The sequence below is a fragment of the Micropterus dolomieu genome, linkage group LG01 (genome assembly GCF_021292245.1).
Source record: "Micropterus dolomieu isolate WLL.071019.BEF.003 ecotype Adirondacks linkage group LG01, ASM2129224v1, whole genome shotgun sequence".
NCBI classification, from domain to species: Eukaryota; Metazoa; Chordata; class Actinopteri; order Centrarchiformes; family Centrarchidae; genus Micropterus; species Micropterus dolomieu.
In genome coordinates this window covers 46282463-46300684 of record NC_060150.1, presented here as the reverse complement: position 1 = coordinate 46300684, position 18222 = coordinate 46282463, and the positions used below count along the sequence as shown (strand labels likewise).

The 18222-nt window shown below is 38.8% G+C and overlaps 1 protein-coding gene across 1 annotated transcript in view; it reads right to left on the bottom strand.

Annotated features, from left to right (window-relative positions):
- LOC123967520 (sodium channel protein type 4 subunit alpha-like) overlaps window positions 1–18222 on the bottom strand; it is a 185517-nt gene that overhangs the window by 89376 nt on the left and 77919 nt on the right. Inside the window, exons 10-15 of the mRNA XM_046043645.1 lie at window positions 16064–16205; window positions 15051–15248; window positions 14201–14383; window positions 13852–14109; window positions 11563–11688; window positions 3164–3284 (exon numbers count right to left, since the gene is read on the bottom strand). Of these exons, the coding sequence (XP_045899601.1) occupies window positions 3164–3284; window positions 11563–11688; window positions 13852–14109; window positions 14201–14383; window positions 15051–15248; window positions 16064–16205 (1028 nt within the window). The remainder of the gene's footprint in view (window positions 1–3163; window positions 3285–11562; window positions 11689–13851; window positions 14110–14200; window positions 14384–15050; window positions 15249–16063; window positions 16206–18222) is intronic.

Genomic DNA, 18222 nt, shown 5'->3' with positions numbered 1-18222 from the left:
TGCATCTTAAAAACCATGTTCACCTGCGAACATGCGTCATTTCAGTGAAACAAGAAATTCTCCGAGCACAGCAAAAACAATCAGATGCTGGTAGATAGCAGGATAAGATGAAAAATCAAAAAACAACTCATAGTGTTGCCTTAGAACCTTATATATGATGATTAAAACTGTTATTATTTATTATGCAATAACTTTGCTTTGTATGTAGGAGGAGCTTCCTTTTTAAACAAACAGGATCAAGCTCAGCACCATTGGTGATCGGGCTTTCTGTTCTGCCGCTCCTCGGATTTGGAATACCCTCCCTGATCATCCGAGGGTACTTTCAGACTACTGAGACTTTTAAAAACGGACTTAAAACATTTCTTTTTGGTGGGACGTATGATTTTTAATTAAACTTGCCTCTTTTTTTAATCTGTATTTTATATTGATGTTTTTACCTTTTATGATTTTACTCTAAGCACTTTGAGATTTCTTTCAAATGAAAAGTGCATTACATATAAAATGTATTATTATTATTTCTTTTTAAGAGGAAATGGGTAGTTTTTCCCTTGTTGGAGGCGAGTTGGTTCAGTTCAGGTGCAGAACTGCTGGAAGCTATTAGCCCTTAGCAGGATGAATGATTAATTCCCTTATGTTTTCCATGAAAAGGACAATTCTTACAGGGAGAATATAAAGTCCAAGAGGAGTTCTGAGTCATTGGTGTTAAAGTCTTTATTGAGATCCAAGACATTTTTTGATTTTGTCAAGTCATTATGTTCACTGACTCGAGTCCAAGTCACGTGACCCGAAACCACACTTCTGGCAAGAACAATATATATTAAAGTGCAGTAAAATGTTAACTTGATAATAAAACGTGGAAAATAACTCTATACAGGACTTAAGTGGATTTACTGTCTTGTAGCCAAGAATACAGAGCCAATTTTTATGTTAAATAAAACTGTCAAATATACAGTAAATAATACCTAAAATAGAGAAAATAATACATCAAAAATAATATAACCAAATTAATGAAGAAAAGTGGAGGAAGGAGAGGATGAATGGTGTCCAGATGGATGGAGGGAGGACAGCAGTGTTTTGTTTTTTGTATTTTCCTGTATAATGATCTGTTCTCTAAGAGCAGCGACCGCCGAGGGGAGAGACAGTGACTCAGCAGACCTGCCACACACACACACACACACACACACACACACACACTTACAACACACATGAATGCAGATTTGGACAGATACAAACCCAAAAATCCAATACATAAATATCATCAAACACACACACATGAACTTGGAATGATCTCACGGTTAATGAGTGTAACCAGGATAACACGCACACTCTCCCGCTCTCTCTCTCTCTTTCTTTCATTGTGTGTCTATGTCTCTCTCCCTTTCTGACTCTCATGTTCAAACAAAGCCAGCGTTCCCCTGGGGTTGGCTTGGGCAGCGACGCACACACACAAACTCCGACACAGTTACACAATCCTGTATCGACACACAATTATACAAGCGCGCACACACACACACACACAGACAGACAGACAGACAGACAGACCGGAAACACACACACTCACAGAAGCGTTAACAGACTCACTCGGATGCAGAATTCAAATACATGGTTACACAACCACCCACAAAAGCGAAACACACACATACAAAAAAGTTGAGGTACGCACTGAGGTAAAAAGTCAGACAAGGTTACAGTCCCATATTGACACACCATTACCAACACACCAGTGTGACCAGGGGAACAGCAGTAGATGCAGAACCCCTCTTTCAGTTAATGTCCGCTGTATTAACTCACTAACCAAAGCCAATGTCATTTTGTTAGCAGGTTTTTCATTTATGCAAATTAATATTGATGGAAATTAACTAAAGTTGACCGCGTGTTGTGCCCTATGTACTTGGAACTCCTTGCAAAGGTGGCTTTTGAGAAGCTCAAATCCTTGAACACAGAGGTTTTTGAAGATGAATGTTAATGTTTTTTATGTCTGTACTGTCCGACTTATTGTCCTGCTGCCTTTCTTGGCCAGGACGCCCTTAAAAAATTGATTTTTATCTAAACCGGTCTTTCCCCCCCTGTTAAATAAAGTAAAAAAAAACAAACAAAAACAGAATGAAAAGAAATCAATTAAAAAACAAAAAAAACCCACCAACATATAGGCAAATTTAGGATATCAGTATGACGAGCCAGCAGGCTCCTCAAATGGGCTGTTGTAATGTCTTTTGTTCACATTTTGGCAAATTGGCAGCAGTAAAAGATGTCAAATTAGCTATTTGCAGTTCTTGTTTGAAGTGCACTCATGGATGAACAGACAACTGTCACTGGATTACTTTGACACGGTAGAAACTTAAAACCTATTGATTCTTTTTGAGTCTTTTTACATGATTCTGAAGCTGATTTATGGACCTTTATTCGCAGGAAGTAAACTGGAAGTCACGCTGTTTGAATTCATTATGTGTTTCATGTCTGTGTGTTGAAATTTGCCCAGAGTTATGACTCAGAGGAGGAGTGTGATTTTTGACTCCCCTTCAACTCTCCCACAAACCCTAAGGGAAGCTTTTGACTTTCTCTTCTGAATGTCTATGTCTATTATAGATCATATCCTGTAATATCCCGAAGGTTAAAATGTTAAATTACCGAGGAGCACTGTGAATATTTCCTTCCCCACCTCCTCCTATAATGTTAATCCCGTTGAAATGCAGCTTTACTGTATCTAAACAGGAAACCTCCAGAGGGCATCTTTTAGGATCACATTGTCTGTTTTACACTGGTATGCCCATTTGTATACTGAGGCTCTAAAAAGATTGTAACTTTGGAAGATCCCCACCTGATTTGTCTAACTCAGAACGAGGACTGTGGATTTTATCACTTCAGGAAGGAATCTCTTTGCGGTCCCTGTGGAGCGGGGGAACAATCAGCCCATAACCCTTTCAAAGGGTTTGTGCGTATTATGTAAGCTCAAAATGATCTCACAGCATCAGTATTGTTGTGATGGTGATAACCTTGATGTCAGATTTACACTGACGGTTAAACTGTTCACCAGAAACCAAAGCAACCTATTTAAAAGATACTGTACGTTTGAAGTTTCCCTGCACACCAGACTGCCAACATGAAATAGGCATTTTCTATATCATGGTATAATCTTTGTTCCTGTGATGATGGTGCTCCTCACCTTCCATGGCATCAGTGAGGTAGCTGGCTGCACTGAGCGTCCTCCCCCTCCGCTCTGAGCCTTGTGTGGACGAAGGACGAGGTAACAGCATCGTGCTGAGCTCCGTGGTGGACGTGGGGACCTGAGACAGACAGAGACATTTATTAAGCAATCACTTTTAATTCAAACAGAATCGAGGCTCCTTAAAAACATACAGTAGTTATTAAAATACACACACACAGTCACGCAGAAATACATGCTGTTAAACACAACAATATACATATTCAAGGTTCATTCATGAGCTTAAATCCACTTATCTGTTGCCCTGGTAATAAGAACAGCGCACACACACACACACACCTACACACACACAGATTTAGATTCAGATTTATCAGGTCAAATGGGTCAAACATGGTGTCATGATTTCTTTGTGTGTGTGCATGCTTCTTATCACCAAGGCAACAGTTAAGCAGGTGATGACTGGCGTTCAATGAATCTAAGAAATCACTATGTGTGTGTGTGTTTGTGTGTTTAGCTCTGTCAGCCTCCCTAAAAGGACTGCTGGATATTTTTCAGGTATCAGATGAGCTGTATGAGGGTTGAACTTGTAAACGATCTGCTCGACTCTCTGACAACCTGACTTCAGTCGTCGCTTCTTAAACTAAAAGATTCAAATTCAACTAAATGATCAACGGGCTGTCAGCGGTCACACACTGAAACCCTTTCCTATTGTCTTTAGCTTTGCAACTAAGAACTACTGCGATCAAGAGGTCTCCTGGAAGCTTCACTATGGAGGTTTTCAGGATACATCCAACTAGGAGGAGACCCAGAACACACTGGAGGGATTATTATTCTATTATTATTATATATATTATTATAAGTCCCATCAGGTCTGGGAGCATCTCAGGATCCCCCAGTGGGAGCTGGAGGAACAACCTGGGGACATAGTTGTTTATTTCACCTGCTACCATCAACCAAGACCCGAATAATTTACAAAAAAAATTTTGATGGTTGGGATGACTTATGCAAATGTATATATTAAGAAATGACATCTGAGTTAAATAAACCCAAGTTAATTATGTTACACAAGTAATACTTCACTTAAAAGACAAAGATGTATTTGTTAAACAAGGTCAATTCAGTATCTTCTCTGGTCTTCTGATTATTATCAAATGATCTTCATCAGCAGATTGATTTTGCCCAGCTGTCATATAATTGCATTGTGTTGAGTCAAAGAGCATTTTAAAGACTTTTTGTTCATACCATCCATGCTTGGAAATGTTTTCAATGCCTGCTAGTTCCATAACAACTGGGCACACAGATTAGGGAAGCATATAGGGGACTAAATTAATATTATCTTGCAAACTTGAAAATGAAAATGTAATCCCACAATAACATTATGTATGTGTTATTTAGGTAAAAATTTAAATGAAAATGCAATCATTTTCATTTTCACATACTTGTGTGAGCATTCTAGGACCATATTAAAATGAAAATGGAAACAGCATTTGACATTGCATTTTCATAGACTGGCTCTGCTCTATAGTGGACTTTATTCAAATGCAATGAGTGAAACAGCTCAATAGCATATTCTGCAGCTAATGTGGCTAACTGTAACGTCAAGCTGTTTCTGTTGTGTATTATGACATTAAGCCCACACAACGTTGCCTGTATGTGTGTCTGTTGCTGCAGTAGCCTATGTAAGTTTACCTGGTCGATGCATGGCACATGAAAAAAACATTAACTTGCTTATACCCGAAAGCATCAGTGTCAAGCCCAGGCTAATACAAACCCATTCTCATTCAGAGATATACTTCACATTACTGCAATACTAGTATTAGTGACAATACCGCAACTCCGTCATAGTTAATGTTATAGGAACAGTCAGTCTGTCTGTCATATCAGCTGTAACTATTACAGCTATGAACAGTGCAAAAGCGTCATCATAACTACACACTTGAGATGATATTGGACTAAGGTTAAACTTTAAGTGTTTCCTGCAGACAGGCCAGCAGAGGTGTTTCCTGCCAGGCTGTCAGAAGACAACAGAGGACTCCTCCCTCCTCCTCAAGTACAGGTTTGTACTTAGCTGCAGAACTCATGTTAATACTGCTATTAACAATGTTTGTTTCCTTGTGTGTTTTTCTATAACATAAAGTAGACGTTATTTCCCACTTTTACCAAAAGAGGGAGTATACTGTTTAGTGAGTCATTTTAGGAGCAGTCGCAACACTGAAAGGTTAGTACTTTGCTGTAATGTGAGTCTCAACAGACCACGTGCTGGTAACAATCTACCGATCTGCTTGCGTATGTTGCAGGTAAGCAGATATGATACATGTAAGAAATGATGTCTGCAATGCCTCTGCCATTGTTGCTGCAGCGGTCTGTGTGACGGCGGGAGCAGAGTGGCTCTGTGAGCGGGTGGCTGGCCGGCCTCACACACTCCTCCCACGGGTTGGCACAGGCTTCCCCCGATGCCACTTGTGGAGCTCCTCAACTCCGAAAATATTCAAGCATGTTTTTTCTGCAGCTGCAGAATATGCTAACGCCAAATTCAACAGGCAAGTGTTCAAAAAAAACTGAAAAGCTACATAGAAATGGCAACACTTACAGGTTCCAAGTTTGAAGTCGGTATAGATCCATCCATGAGCTGTTGTGAAGTTACAGCCTAGTGTTGTGTGATGGTAAATACACAACTGAACCATGAGAACCAACAGGAAGTGAAGTCTTAACTGAGGACCCGCCTTGATCAGAGGACTGACAGATTGCATTTTCTAGAATGCTCACACAAGTATGTGAAAATTATTGCATTTTCATTTAAATTTTTACCTAAATAACACATACATGTGTGGAAAATGATAATGTTATTGTGGGATTACATTTTCATTTTCAAGTTTGCATGATATTTTTAATTTAGTCCCCTCTATGCTTCCATACGCAGATGCTGATGAAGATGTGTGTGTGATGTGAACGAAAGCTCCAAAAAAGCAAACAGGTCCTTTCATCAATGCTACTCATTAAATCATCACCACACTCATAAAACTCAACAAAATGCATAGTTTTGCGTGGCTACAGTGTTCCCTTAAGTGGGAATATTCGAGATTTACATTTATCCAAAATATTTGGCCATTGTTTGAAACCCTCTGCATCTTGACTACACTTTGAATAAAGTCCTGTCGGTTTGGCTCAGCATAAATGTACCGTATGAAGATGAACCCAGCAGTGTCTCAGGGGAGTTTAGGACCTCTCAGCCCTCACAGAGATGAACCTGGATGAACCTAATTTGCTCAGGTGTGATTACATAACACTTCCTGGTAAATGCTCTTCCAATGAGACGTGACGCATGTGCCTGAAGGTCGCCGCCCACGACAACGCCTACATCCTGTCTGTGTGCCAGGCAGGGAAGCTCCGGGGAAACACATAACAGCAGCCAGCCGTGCACTAATTTAGCTTCTGTTAGCGGCTGTGGGTTTCCATGGTAACTAAGCGCGCGCTCCATCCCTCCCTCCTCTTCCTCCTCCCACTCTCGTCTCTGCATCAGTCTGAGCAGCAGGACGACAGGTGCATGTTCTTCATGGACACGAGGAAGCAGAAATACTTCACGTTAAAACATGAAGCTATAACCTGAACTCAGAGCTGCTCTGAACTCCCACACAACACCCGCAGATTTATTATGAAGAAAACTTTAACTTCAAACTAAGCAGGAGTTTTCATTTACTTATCTGTGGGGATATCACAGGATCTTCACTGCTACGGGCCGTGCTAACGTTAGCTTGATTAGGCTGCTCTAAGTCTGCCTTTACTACTGGATACTACTGTAGGATCAACACATTCTCACTCCCGACTCGTCACATATTGACGCCTGGTCAAGGCCCTTTGGCGTCACCTTTTAACGCTCTGGCTACCCCTTTCGCGCCATTTTTAGACGTTTAGGGCTCCGTGGTCAAGTTAGCAACACTTAGCAACAACAAACATGCAATGTCCGGTAAAGTTAGCAACAATAAATATGCAATGTTTATTAAAGTTGTGAAATGTTGCAATTTGGTTAGGTTTAGGCACTAAACGTACTTGGTTAAGGTTAGGAAAAGATCATGGTTTTGGTTAAAATAAGTACGTACGTCAGTTAACACGTAAGTTAACGTAAGTTGACAATCACTTTCGTCAATTTACGTAACTTGCCTAACTTAATAACTTGCCTAACTTAAAAATATTTAATGTTGACTTTTTTTTTTTTTTTTACACCCCTCTCCTGGTTCAAAGTCGTGGTTCAGGCATTGTTGTCCGAACTTTTCTGCATCTTATTTACTGAAGCTGTGTGAAACGTGAAGGAAGAAACGACTAACCGGGAAGCTGCCAGTTTTGTATAAACACTGAACACTGCTCTCATAAATGCATGTGCTGAAAAAACAGGAGTTCAAAAGTCTGGAGAGACTTTATTTCTTTATTTCAACTGGTGATGTTGTGTTTTGTACAAAAATATACTTCTTGCTGCTGTTATGAATATGCTACTAGTTAAAAAGTCATGTAGAGACTGCTTTATTTTTTATTTTGTTAAATACTGCTTTAATATAGCAACGTAACAAGTTAATATTTTATATGCAAGTTCTATATGTATTAGCACAGTTGCTCTGGAGGCCATTGAGAGTGAAGAAATCATTTAAGTTCAGTTAACAAAATCAAAGATCCTCAGCAAAGAAACACTGAAAACCCATGACCTTCACATGTTTGACAGCCAGCCAGAATCAGAGGACAGATCAGATCAAATACTAATAATACTTCATCAAAACAAAGAGGATTAAAATACTGCACCATAGCTGCTGAAATGATCCACAATTTCTCCAAAACCGAAAATGTTCTTGACTCAAATTTGCCGATCTCCAATTAAGTTCTACAAATCTGAACCCTGACAACTGTTTGAGGTTTTAGTACAAATGGGACAGGAAACTACTTCTCATGTCAAAATTTATAATATATATATATTATAAAAATATGGATCTTGAGGGCCAAAACTTAATAATTAGTTCTAACATTCAGTTTTCATTTTTCTTCGTCTTTTATTTAACTACCTATTCTACTTATTCTTCTTCATCTACTATTTGTCTACTTTTTCTTCTATTTATCTTCGTCTTCTTCTTCATCTTCTGCTTATATAACAGTGTAGGTATCGGGGCAGGTTGTCAGCAGGTGGAGGTGATGAACACCTCCAGGCATGGAGCTTCTGCTGTGTTTGTCCTCATGATACTCTAACCTACCGTCTGAAGACAACTGTAAACAAGTATTAAAATAAATGTAATCCCTTATGGCATGGAGCTGTCTGGCTTTCAGTGACATGTTTTATAAGATTCTTTTATAAGATATAAGAAAACTGCCAGGACTAGGTGTCTGAAAGCTGCAAGTGACACTGTACTGACAACTCTCTCCACGACCATCTCCCTAAGACCAAATAATATAATATGAACTTGCATCTTCAGATCTACTTAATGATTGATGTCTCTGATTCTATATGTTCTTCTGTTATCTGTGGCTGTTTGTTTTCTTATCTGCTGTACTCAGGTCTCTCTTGATCTCAATGTGATTAGCTGATTAAATAAAGGTGGTGGTATATATATATATGTATATAGATATAGATAAATATCTAGTAGAGTTCCATGAATGATCAGTGCTTTAATAAAAAGGAATAATCAAAACGATACAACGTAATTCAGCTCAATAATAGAAATAGAAAATGTGTCTAAACCCATTTTGTGTTCATCTTTAGACTTCAGCTTTATGAATTTGACTCGATGTGACTTTATGAATCAATGGCCATTCTCCCTATGCTTTCTTGATCAATAATAATCATCTAGTGATCTGACTGGGGGCAATACAGCCAATTAGTTACATACTGCAGTTATCCAAGTGGCTAAAACTGTGGCCACTTGTGACGCTCTGTCAGGTTTAAATGGCTTTATGGCTACATTTAGCGCTTTTATGGGCTTTAGGTTTTTGCAGCTAATTTGCCCATTCACCCACAGACTGATGGCAGCGAGGTACATTGCTCCCCATGGCGAACCATCGGGAGCAATGTCAGCGTAAGGACACTTTATCATGCATTGCGACGTGAGGAGCTGAGGATCTACCTGAGCCACTGCCGCCAGGCTGATGCAGTTCACAGGCAAACATGAAAGCGCACAGAGCAGGGGATTTGAGAGAGGGCAAAGGTGTAAAATTGAACGAGAAAGATAATTGTTGTCCATAATAGCAGATATGCAAATGCATTTAAAGAGTGGAGAGTACAGGTGTGTTTGCTCAAATTAAATCACTGCTTAATAGTAATTTCTCTACAAAATATAACTTTTGTGCTTGCAAAAATAATTCCATAGAGAGTAGAAACATGACATTCAGCGACCAGCTGAATCTTCATGAATGGATTGTCCGAGATGAAACCTAATGTAGGATTAGCAGAACCACTTTTGGAGAATATCAGGCCCTAGAAGCTACCAAGAAGAATGTTGCTGTTTGAGAGTGTTTCACTGTGAGAAACCATAAACCCCTAAGAGGAAATGTAGAACACACACAAACACAGGTTTTCTCTCTGTTGCTGTGTTTGAGACATGCGGTGTGAGTGTGATCCGATTAGCATCTCTGCTGCTTGTTTCTAAAAGGACATAATGCAAGATGTGTGTATGCGTGCGTTTCCCGGCACACAGATGATTTACTGGATGCTAACAGCCTCGGTGCAAAATACTGAAAAAATATAAAATATGTACAGTGTGAGTGAGAGTCTAAGTGGAGGGGTTTTTTTCAGCAAAAGTGTCCATTAGCAACATCTACCTTTAGCCTGGTATTGGTAAAATGCGTGTTTATGTGTTTTGCTGCGCTGAACCTCAGTGTGATGCAGATTTCAAGCTGTAAAGTGCAAATACTGTCAGATTGATCTGTTGATGCTGATATTGATATGGCTAATGATTGTATGTGTTCTTGTGGCTGATCAATAGGGCGTTCTGACTCACTGGATGAAGCTGTTGATGTAACTGGATTTGATTTATTGTGAGTATTTGGTGGTGACTTTTATAACTGCCATACAATTTTGTGTAATTACCTTGAACGAAGAAAATAGTTACCGGTTCCTCCTGCCTCTTAAATGTAGGTACAATAGAAGAAAATAAGACTATGGGGAATATGGAGTAAAAACTGGGCATTTTAGAAAAAGGGAAAACAAATGTAATGTTTATTGACGCCATATGTGACCAGACAGAGTACCCCTACACTAACTACATGTTTAAATGCTCCTCAGCCTTTCTGTAAATACATCAAAAGACTACAGAGCAGCCCCAGATCCACTAAAGCAGCTTCAAGTGTCAAATGTAAAGTTTTATTTTACAAAGCTTATTTTGCTCAGACTGCCTTTTCTGTGAACGGAGCAAAGTCTTGCAACTTGCTACCTAAACACTTGAAAACTGCTGCGAACTTTACTACCTTTAGGAGAACCATCAAGTCCTGGTTGGTTCAGCAACAAACTCGTCCTCACGTCTTCTGTAGTTCCTGTTACACGTGTTTTATTGTATCCTAATATCCTCATTTACCTCCTTTAATCTTGTGTTCTACTGTAACTTATTGTACTTTATTTTTCTCTTTCCCTCACTGTTTTAATATTTTATTTCTTTAAAAGCCCCTCTATGGTTATGTTTAGGGGCATGTTTGCCTTGATTGACAGGGCTCTCAGCGTATCAAACTCAGCCATGGTGCTTGTCACTTACGTCCAACCTCAGCTCCACCCAGACCCTTTACACAAATTTGAAGATTCTGACACAAGTAATTAACAGAAACTTCAAGTTTTCAGAACATCACTTATCCAACCTGTGACAGATCAAACAAATCTTAACTCTATGTTTTAAATATAAATGAATCCATGAAAACTAGTTATTAAATGGATCAGCTGACTTTGAAGAACCTGCAGCTACTGAAATTGAAAATATATCAGCGATGGTGGATATGGAAATTTAGTGAATTTGTGAAATAAAATGTCAAGATGTGTGTAGCTTTTTGTAAAACATCTGACACCAGCAGCAGTATTGGTTGTTTCCTAGCCTTGTGTGTGTGTGTGTGTTGTGTTTGAGTATGTGCATAAAGGAAGGACACCTCAGTACCGTGGCTGTGCTGGTATGTCTGGCTTTAGCTTCTGATGCCATAGCAGTGACACTATGTGTGCTTGCGTGTGTGTGTGCGTGTACAGATGGGGGGAATACCACAGCTTTGTTATCCGATATGGTACATGAGAGTGTGTGTTTGTGTGTGTGTCTTTAGCCCATGATATCAGAGTGGAGTTATGCAAAGTGCTGATTCATAATTCACATGTCTGAGTGTTGGATGGCTGCAGGCTCCACCATTGTTTCCACTGCGACAGACAGACACACACCCACCCAGGACACGGTACTCACACTCTCCTCCTTGACCTTCTCCATGGTGCAGGCAGGCAGCTGCCCCTGCAGCGGTGGTGGGGAAACCCCGTTCTGGTCCATGGCAACAAACAGCTTCCCGTTGACATTTAGAGTTGGATAAAATACCTTGAAACACACACACACACACACACAGATTAAATAAAAATGTGTATGGAGACCTTTTATGAACACCACAGCAATTTAGCATTTTTAATTTTCTTAATTCATATATTTAGTTATATTTAATATGTTTTGGTTGTTTGGCTGCATCTTAACACTATATTATTCCTCTCACCTCATTACATCTCAAAATGTCTAATGTCGTTCCCTTCTATAAAACAGTATCCAACCTGACTGAATCTAATCTAATCTGGTCTAATTTATGCCCTTTTATCTCGTTTCAACTATGCCCATCTCCTTCCATCCTTTTTTATAGCTGCTTGTCCGCGCAGGGTCGTTTATTTAAATTTTTTAACCATGCCGTGTTATCTGATCTCATCTCTTTTGACAACATGTAGTTATTCCATTTTATCAAATCATCCAGCTCATCTCTTTTCAGATAATCTCATGCCATTTAATCTCATTTCACCTAATCCCATCGAAAATCATCTAAATCCCCGCCGTGTTGATTAATCTCATCTAACAAAGTTTGGTCTCAAATCATTCTCCTTCAATCAAAAAAAGGATTTTGTTTGATTTTATCTCATCCACAAATCTCATCTCATCTAACAAATTTTAATCTCATGCCATTTAGCCGCATCTAATCTAAACTAGTTAATTTCATTTGAGAAAAATCTGATTTCATTCCATGTTAAACTCATTTTCTAATATAACATCTGAGACAAAGTCTAATCTTGTGTCAATATATCTAATGTCCCATCATTCTCATCTTTAATTCTATATTATTTTATTTTATGTGATTTAATCTGATTTGATTTCAATGCATTTCTTTGAATCTTTATCACAATCCCAGAAGATAGAATCACAATAGTCTCATCTACCAAAGTCTAATCAATTCAATTCAAATCAGCTTTATTGGCATTAATGTATAACAACAATATTGCCAAAGCTACATATAAATTACATAAGAACAATTAATTTCATACATTTTATTAAATAAGTAAATAAAACAGTAAAAGTTTGGTTTGTGTGTTAATAAAAAATAAAATAATAATAATAATAAAAAATAGACATAATATAAAAATTCTGTAAAAATATAAATATTAAAAATAAAAGTAAATAAATGAAACAGTAACATGTGTGTGTGTTATTGTAATAATATATTAAAAATTCAAATAAAATAAATAGATAAAACCGTACACGTTTGTGTGTGTGTGCGTGTGTGTATATTAATAGACATAAACATGCTTTTATTAATTAATAAAAAAACGAAAACAACTAAAACAATCAGTATGTAATCTAATGTCTTTCTCATTTAACCGTACAACCTACAGTATTTCATATTTTTTAATCTCATCCAACAAAGTCTAAAATTCTGATCTAATTTTATCGGATCTCATGCTCAACTAATCTCATTTGACAAAGACTAATCTCATGCCACTTTGTCTCTTCTCATCTAAACACTATCTCATCTCATTTAAGAAAGTTTAAAACTATTGTATGGCTTGTTGTGTGACTGCAGTGTTTAACAAAGTCTAGTCTCATCTCACTTTACCACATCTCAATTTATCTAATTTAAAAATGTTTAGTATTCATAGTATTCATGTGCTTTCATCCTCAACTTGTTTAGCGTCAGCATAATTTAAATTTTGTGCCATTTTATCTGATCTAATCTAAACTAGTTACATTTTATTTCACCTAAACTGATATTACCTAAACAATCTAGTCTGATCTCATATTAAACAAAGTCTAATTCAAGCCATGTTATATAATCTCATGCCATCTCATCTAATCTCATCCAGAGTTTAATGCAATGTCATTTTATCTAATATAATTTGATATTATCTTATTTCTTTTCAAAAAAATACCATTTTCTTTAACAAAATGTAACATCATTCTCATTTGTATGATCACACCTAACAAAAGTGTAATCCCGTACTATTTATTTGTATCTCATCTCAGGTAACAGTCCAATTAAAGTCGCATTAAATTCATTCACTATTTCCATTTTGATTTAGATAAAGTATTATACACATTTCATCTCATAAAATATCATTACCTCTGATTTATCTAATAAAAGAGACTAAAATTGTGTTTAATTTCTTCTCAAAGTATCTCATCTTTTTGCATCACATCTTATTTAACAAAGTCTAATCCCAGTTTAATCACCTGGGAGTTCCTGCTGGCAGTGCTGTAGGTGCTTGGTCGTCGTTTGGGCCAAGGATGGGGCAGGATGCCACTGAAGGTCCCACCACTGTAGGTCCGACCCCCGACGCCTTCCACCACATCACCTGGGACGCTGTACTCGTCGTCAGCCATCTCACCCTCCGACCCTCGACTCTTCAGACGGAAGTTAAAGATGGAGGAGACCTGACTGCTTCGCCGAGTCCTCGTGGAGAAGGAGCGAGCAAGGAGGGGGTGCAGGGGCTGGAAGAGAACGTAGACAGTCGTGTTTTGTCTTGGGAAATGTTACTTTCCCAAAACAAAAGGACACAAATCAAGATTCTTCTTCACTTACCCTCCCCACGTCCGGTATTTCCACCTGCAGCAGCTTTTCCTCTGATAAATTCGCCTCCACATCGACCACTCCCATCAGTGCTTGACTCCGCCTCCGCTCCTCCATGCTGTCCAACGGCAGACCAAACGGGGATAATTCTGGTGACATCATCGAGTCCGAGTCAAGAACTTTCTGGGCGGCAACCTTGTGGAAAAGATAAAGTGTGTGTGTATCTTTAAAGGTATTCAGATAAAAACACAACAAAGTCTTTAAATATGTAAACAAAATGGAGTGAATAAGTAAAAGGGAAAAGTAATTAACAGATTTACAACTGATAAGATTGATAAATATTTATCTATTAATACATATTCATTGATAAATAAGAATGAGGAACAACAGAAGGTAAGACAGAAGGTAGGTGAATACTGTTTTTTTAGATTGCTTGAACCCTGATGAGCGGCCTTCATGGTTTCTTAAAAGTCCCTTTTCATTTTTCTTTTGCTGCTTTTTTTTTTTTACACTGTAACATGGCAGATGGTATGGATGAAGTGAAGCAATGTAATAATAAGATTTTATATATTTTATGTAAGATTTTATCCCAACTTATTTCATGTTTATGCAACAGTTCCCACATACTACAATGATGTTTAAAAACCTTCAATATCGAGTGGAGTTGGCTGGTGGATGGCATGAGGGCTAAAAGTTAAAAACACTATCTACTTTAAAGCCATAGTAATCCTATGATAATTAAACAAAAGCTGTATATTAAACCCAACAAATTATAGTTATACCCTGCTGTAAGACGTTAAGACCATCATTAAATCCAGGTGAGAAGCAGGGTAGGGAGCTCAAGTTAGTTCCGTGACTTTACCTGTTGCTCCTTCTTGAGCATCTCCATGGCCACCTGAAACTCTCGCTCTTTCTGGCAGGCCTCAGCGATGGTCGCCTGGTTCTGCTCCTCGTACGCCATCGCGACCACGGCCAGGATGAGGTTGACCAGGTAGAAGGAGCCCAGGAAGATCACCACCACGAAAAACACCATGTAGGTCTTACCTGCCGAACGCAGCGTCTACAAGCACACAACACACCAATAATTCAACATGGTCATTATGTCCTTATAGACACATAAATGCAAGGGTGAGATTTCCATGGGGGGGAAAAGGGTCATGTTCCCTCACTTGTCAAACCCATCCCCTTTACTTTTACTGTTTCAGTTTGATTTACTTATTGAAAAGTCTAAACAATGTCTTCTTTCTATCCAGCTACCAAGAGCAATAAGCTTTGGGTACAGCGGCAAGTGTTCTGTGGACTTTTTTTGGCCCACGGTTTGAATTCATAGTTAGATTTGCAGTAATTATCATCATAAAAAAAAACAATCAAGAAAAAGAACAATTTTCTTTTGTGTAAAGAGTTACTTACAACATTATCTATCAATTAACCTACTTTAATGTTGAGATGTCAAAATTGGAAACAGCAGTTGAGAAAACAATCGCACTACCAAATCCATTTAATAGCTGTTTTGATTGTATCACATGATCTTCATTAGCGGATGAAGATTACCCAGCTGTCATGGAATTGTAGATTTCAAAGATCCAGAACAGGTACAAAGTGGACCCTGTGATGAGCTGGTTTTAAGCCAATATTATTGAGAAACTATTGAAGTACTAAATTTGCACATAAACATTTGATGAAGAGCATGTGTTACAACCGAAATCTCCAACATTTGTAATGAGATCAGCTTCTGTAAATGGCAATTTAAGTAGCTGTTTTCTGTTTATTTACCATAATCATGGAAAGCACGATAACCTATCTCTTGGTGTTGACATTTAGGAGACTGTCTTTTGGCTGCCAAACCTTTGTTTTATGAAACCAAACCAACGTTACCTGGTGGTAGAGATTTTCCCAGTAATCTTGTGTCATCAGGCGAAACAAGGACAGAAAAGCCCACCCAAAGGTGTCGAAGCTGGTGTAGCCGTAGTTGGGGTTCCTTCCCGTCTTCAGACAGTCAAACCCATCCGGGCACTTTCTGCAGCACAAACACACACACACATACACCAGGCCTTGAGTGACTATCTATCAGTATGTGCTGTGAACCGTTTGACAAGCTGTCAATATTTTTATTGTGTCTTCAATAAAACTTTTAGAACTGAAGGCCAGTGAATTTTGAGAATATGGTTTTAAGGATTTGGAAGATGCCAACCAGCCAGTAACCAGGAGGTGGGTGGTTATATAACTATAAACAGACCTACTGTTTCTCTTAAATCTGTGATTTGAAAAATCTAACACCACATGTTTGTACAGAAAGTGGGTGTAGGAACATTTTGAAAGCTGAGACATTTCAATCATAAATTTCAAAACTGCATCTATCTGTCTATCCATCTGTTTTTCCATCCATCCATCCATCCATCCATCTATTCCTGAAACAAACAACAGCTCTGTTTCCTCATCAGTGTTTATGACTGAAGGCTTGTTATCGCCGTGCGACCGGGACCCGCCCACACGTGTCACCGCGGAGACGGAACAGATAACACGGGGACGGCATTCATCATAATTGATATTCCACATTCATATCCTATCACATTCATCGCCGCCCGCGCAGTCACATCTGATCCGCTGATAACACAGCAGTCCCATCGGTGGCACGCTGGTCAGTGGAGGGAGGGCTGCTACAGTTTACAGCTGAGATGATGAGCTGCTGCTTCTGCCCACAGCAGCTTACACTGACAGACAGACTGGAACCAGCTTCATCTAACATTATTAGAAGATAAGAGCAACAGGAGGTCAAAGGATCTGACGCTACCTGAAAATATTCCTTTCACCTTATTCTACAGGTGCTTTTCCAAAAATTTGAATATCTACGGAGTAGTTCATTTTAAGCACCAGAACCAGACTGAGAGATTAAAGGCTCGGGAATGCTTTGCAGTTGAGTTAATTAGAGCTCTGCTTTGGTTGACATTGCTGTTTTATAATTCTTTATTCTAAAATTTAATTACATTTTGAGATAAATAAGTTTTGATTTCCGTGAGCTGTGAGCTCCAATCATGAAGTTTCAAACAAAAAAGGGCTTCAAATATTTCACCTAGTGTATAATGAATCTAGAATATAGGAAAGTTTCACTTCTTGAATTAAATTACAGAAGGAAATTAACTTTTTATCATGATATTCAAATCTTTTGAGATGCACATGTAAACTCAGAACATCATACACAGATTCTGACAACTTAGAATTCAGTTTTGGGCCAATGCCATTCAGTATGTGGTCCTAATTCTTATATCTGATTTGTGGCAATGTGACCTGGGACTGAATCATAGACCATATAAATCATGGACCTAGTGTCCGTGACTTCACCCATAGGTTTCTGAAGAGCAATTGTGAAGCTCAGTGTGGCGGCCCAACTCTGCCCAACTTCTGGCAAATCCATAAATAGGCAAAGAGGTGGAGGAGCACGCGTGGAGCTACCAGACAGCTAGCGGCGATTGCAGCCAGCCAACTGTGATGGCACCCACATGTCATTCAAAAGGGATAAGTATTGGCTAAATTAAAATCCGATCAAAATCCAAAGTTTTCCTCAGCACTGCTTTCCGGATTCTGACTGCGAGCATTTCATTCCATATTAGTGAAAATTAGTGTGTGAATGGCAAAATCCACAGATTCGCTGAACTCCGATGTTAACAAATCTGTTTTTCTCTCTCTCTCTTATTGGCAAAGAGCAGCGTTCAAAACATTAAGCTGGTGGCTTCTTATTTTTAGCCGGCGCTCACTGTCGCTTTCACCAGTCAAAATGACAAACATCGCTGGCGGTGGGTCATATCAGCTGTCACTAATTAATGTTAATTCCAAGAGTAACGTGATGGCTTGCTCTCTGCAAGCCTGTCTGTACCTCTGCCAAAGATTGTTTATGAGGTAAAAGAAGTACCACTCTGTAACACCACTGCACAACTTCAGGTGGACAGAAGGTTTCTGTAGTCCCAAAAACTCCAACAGAGTTAAAGTCTTCCCTTCTGATCGTATCATAAAGTTTTGGGGGATATCGAAGGGGGAAG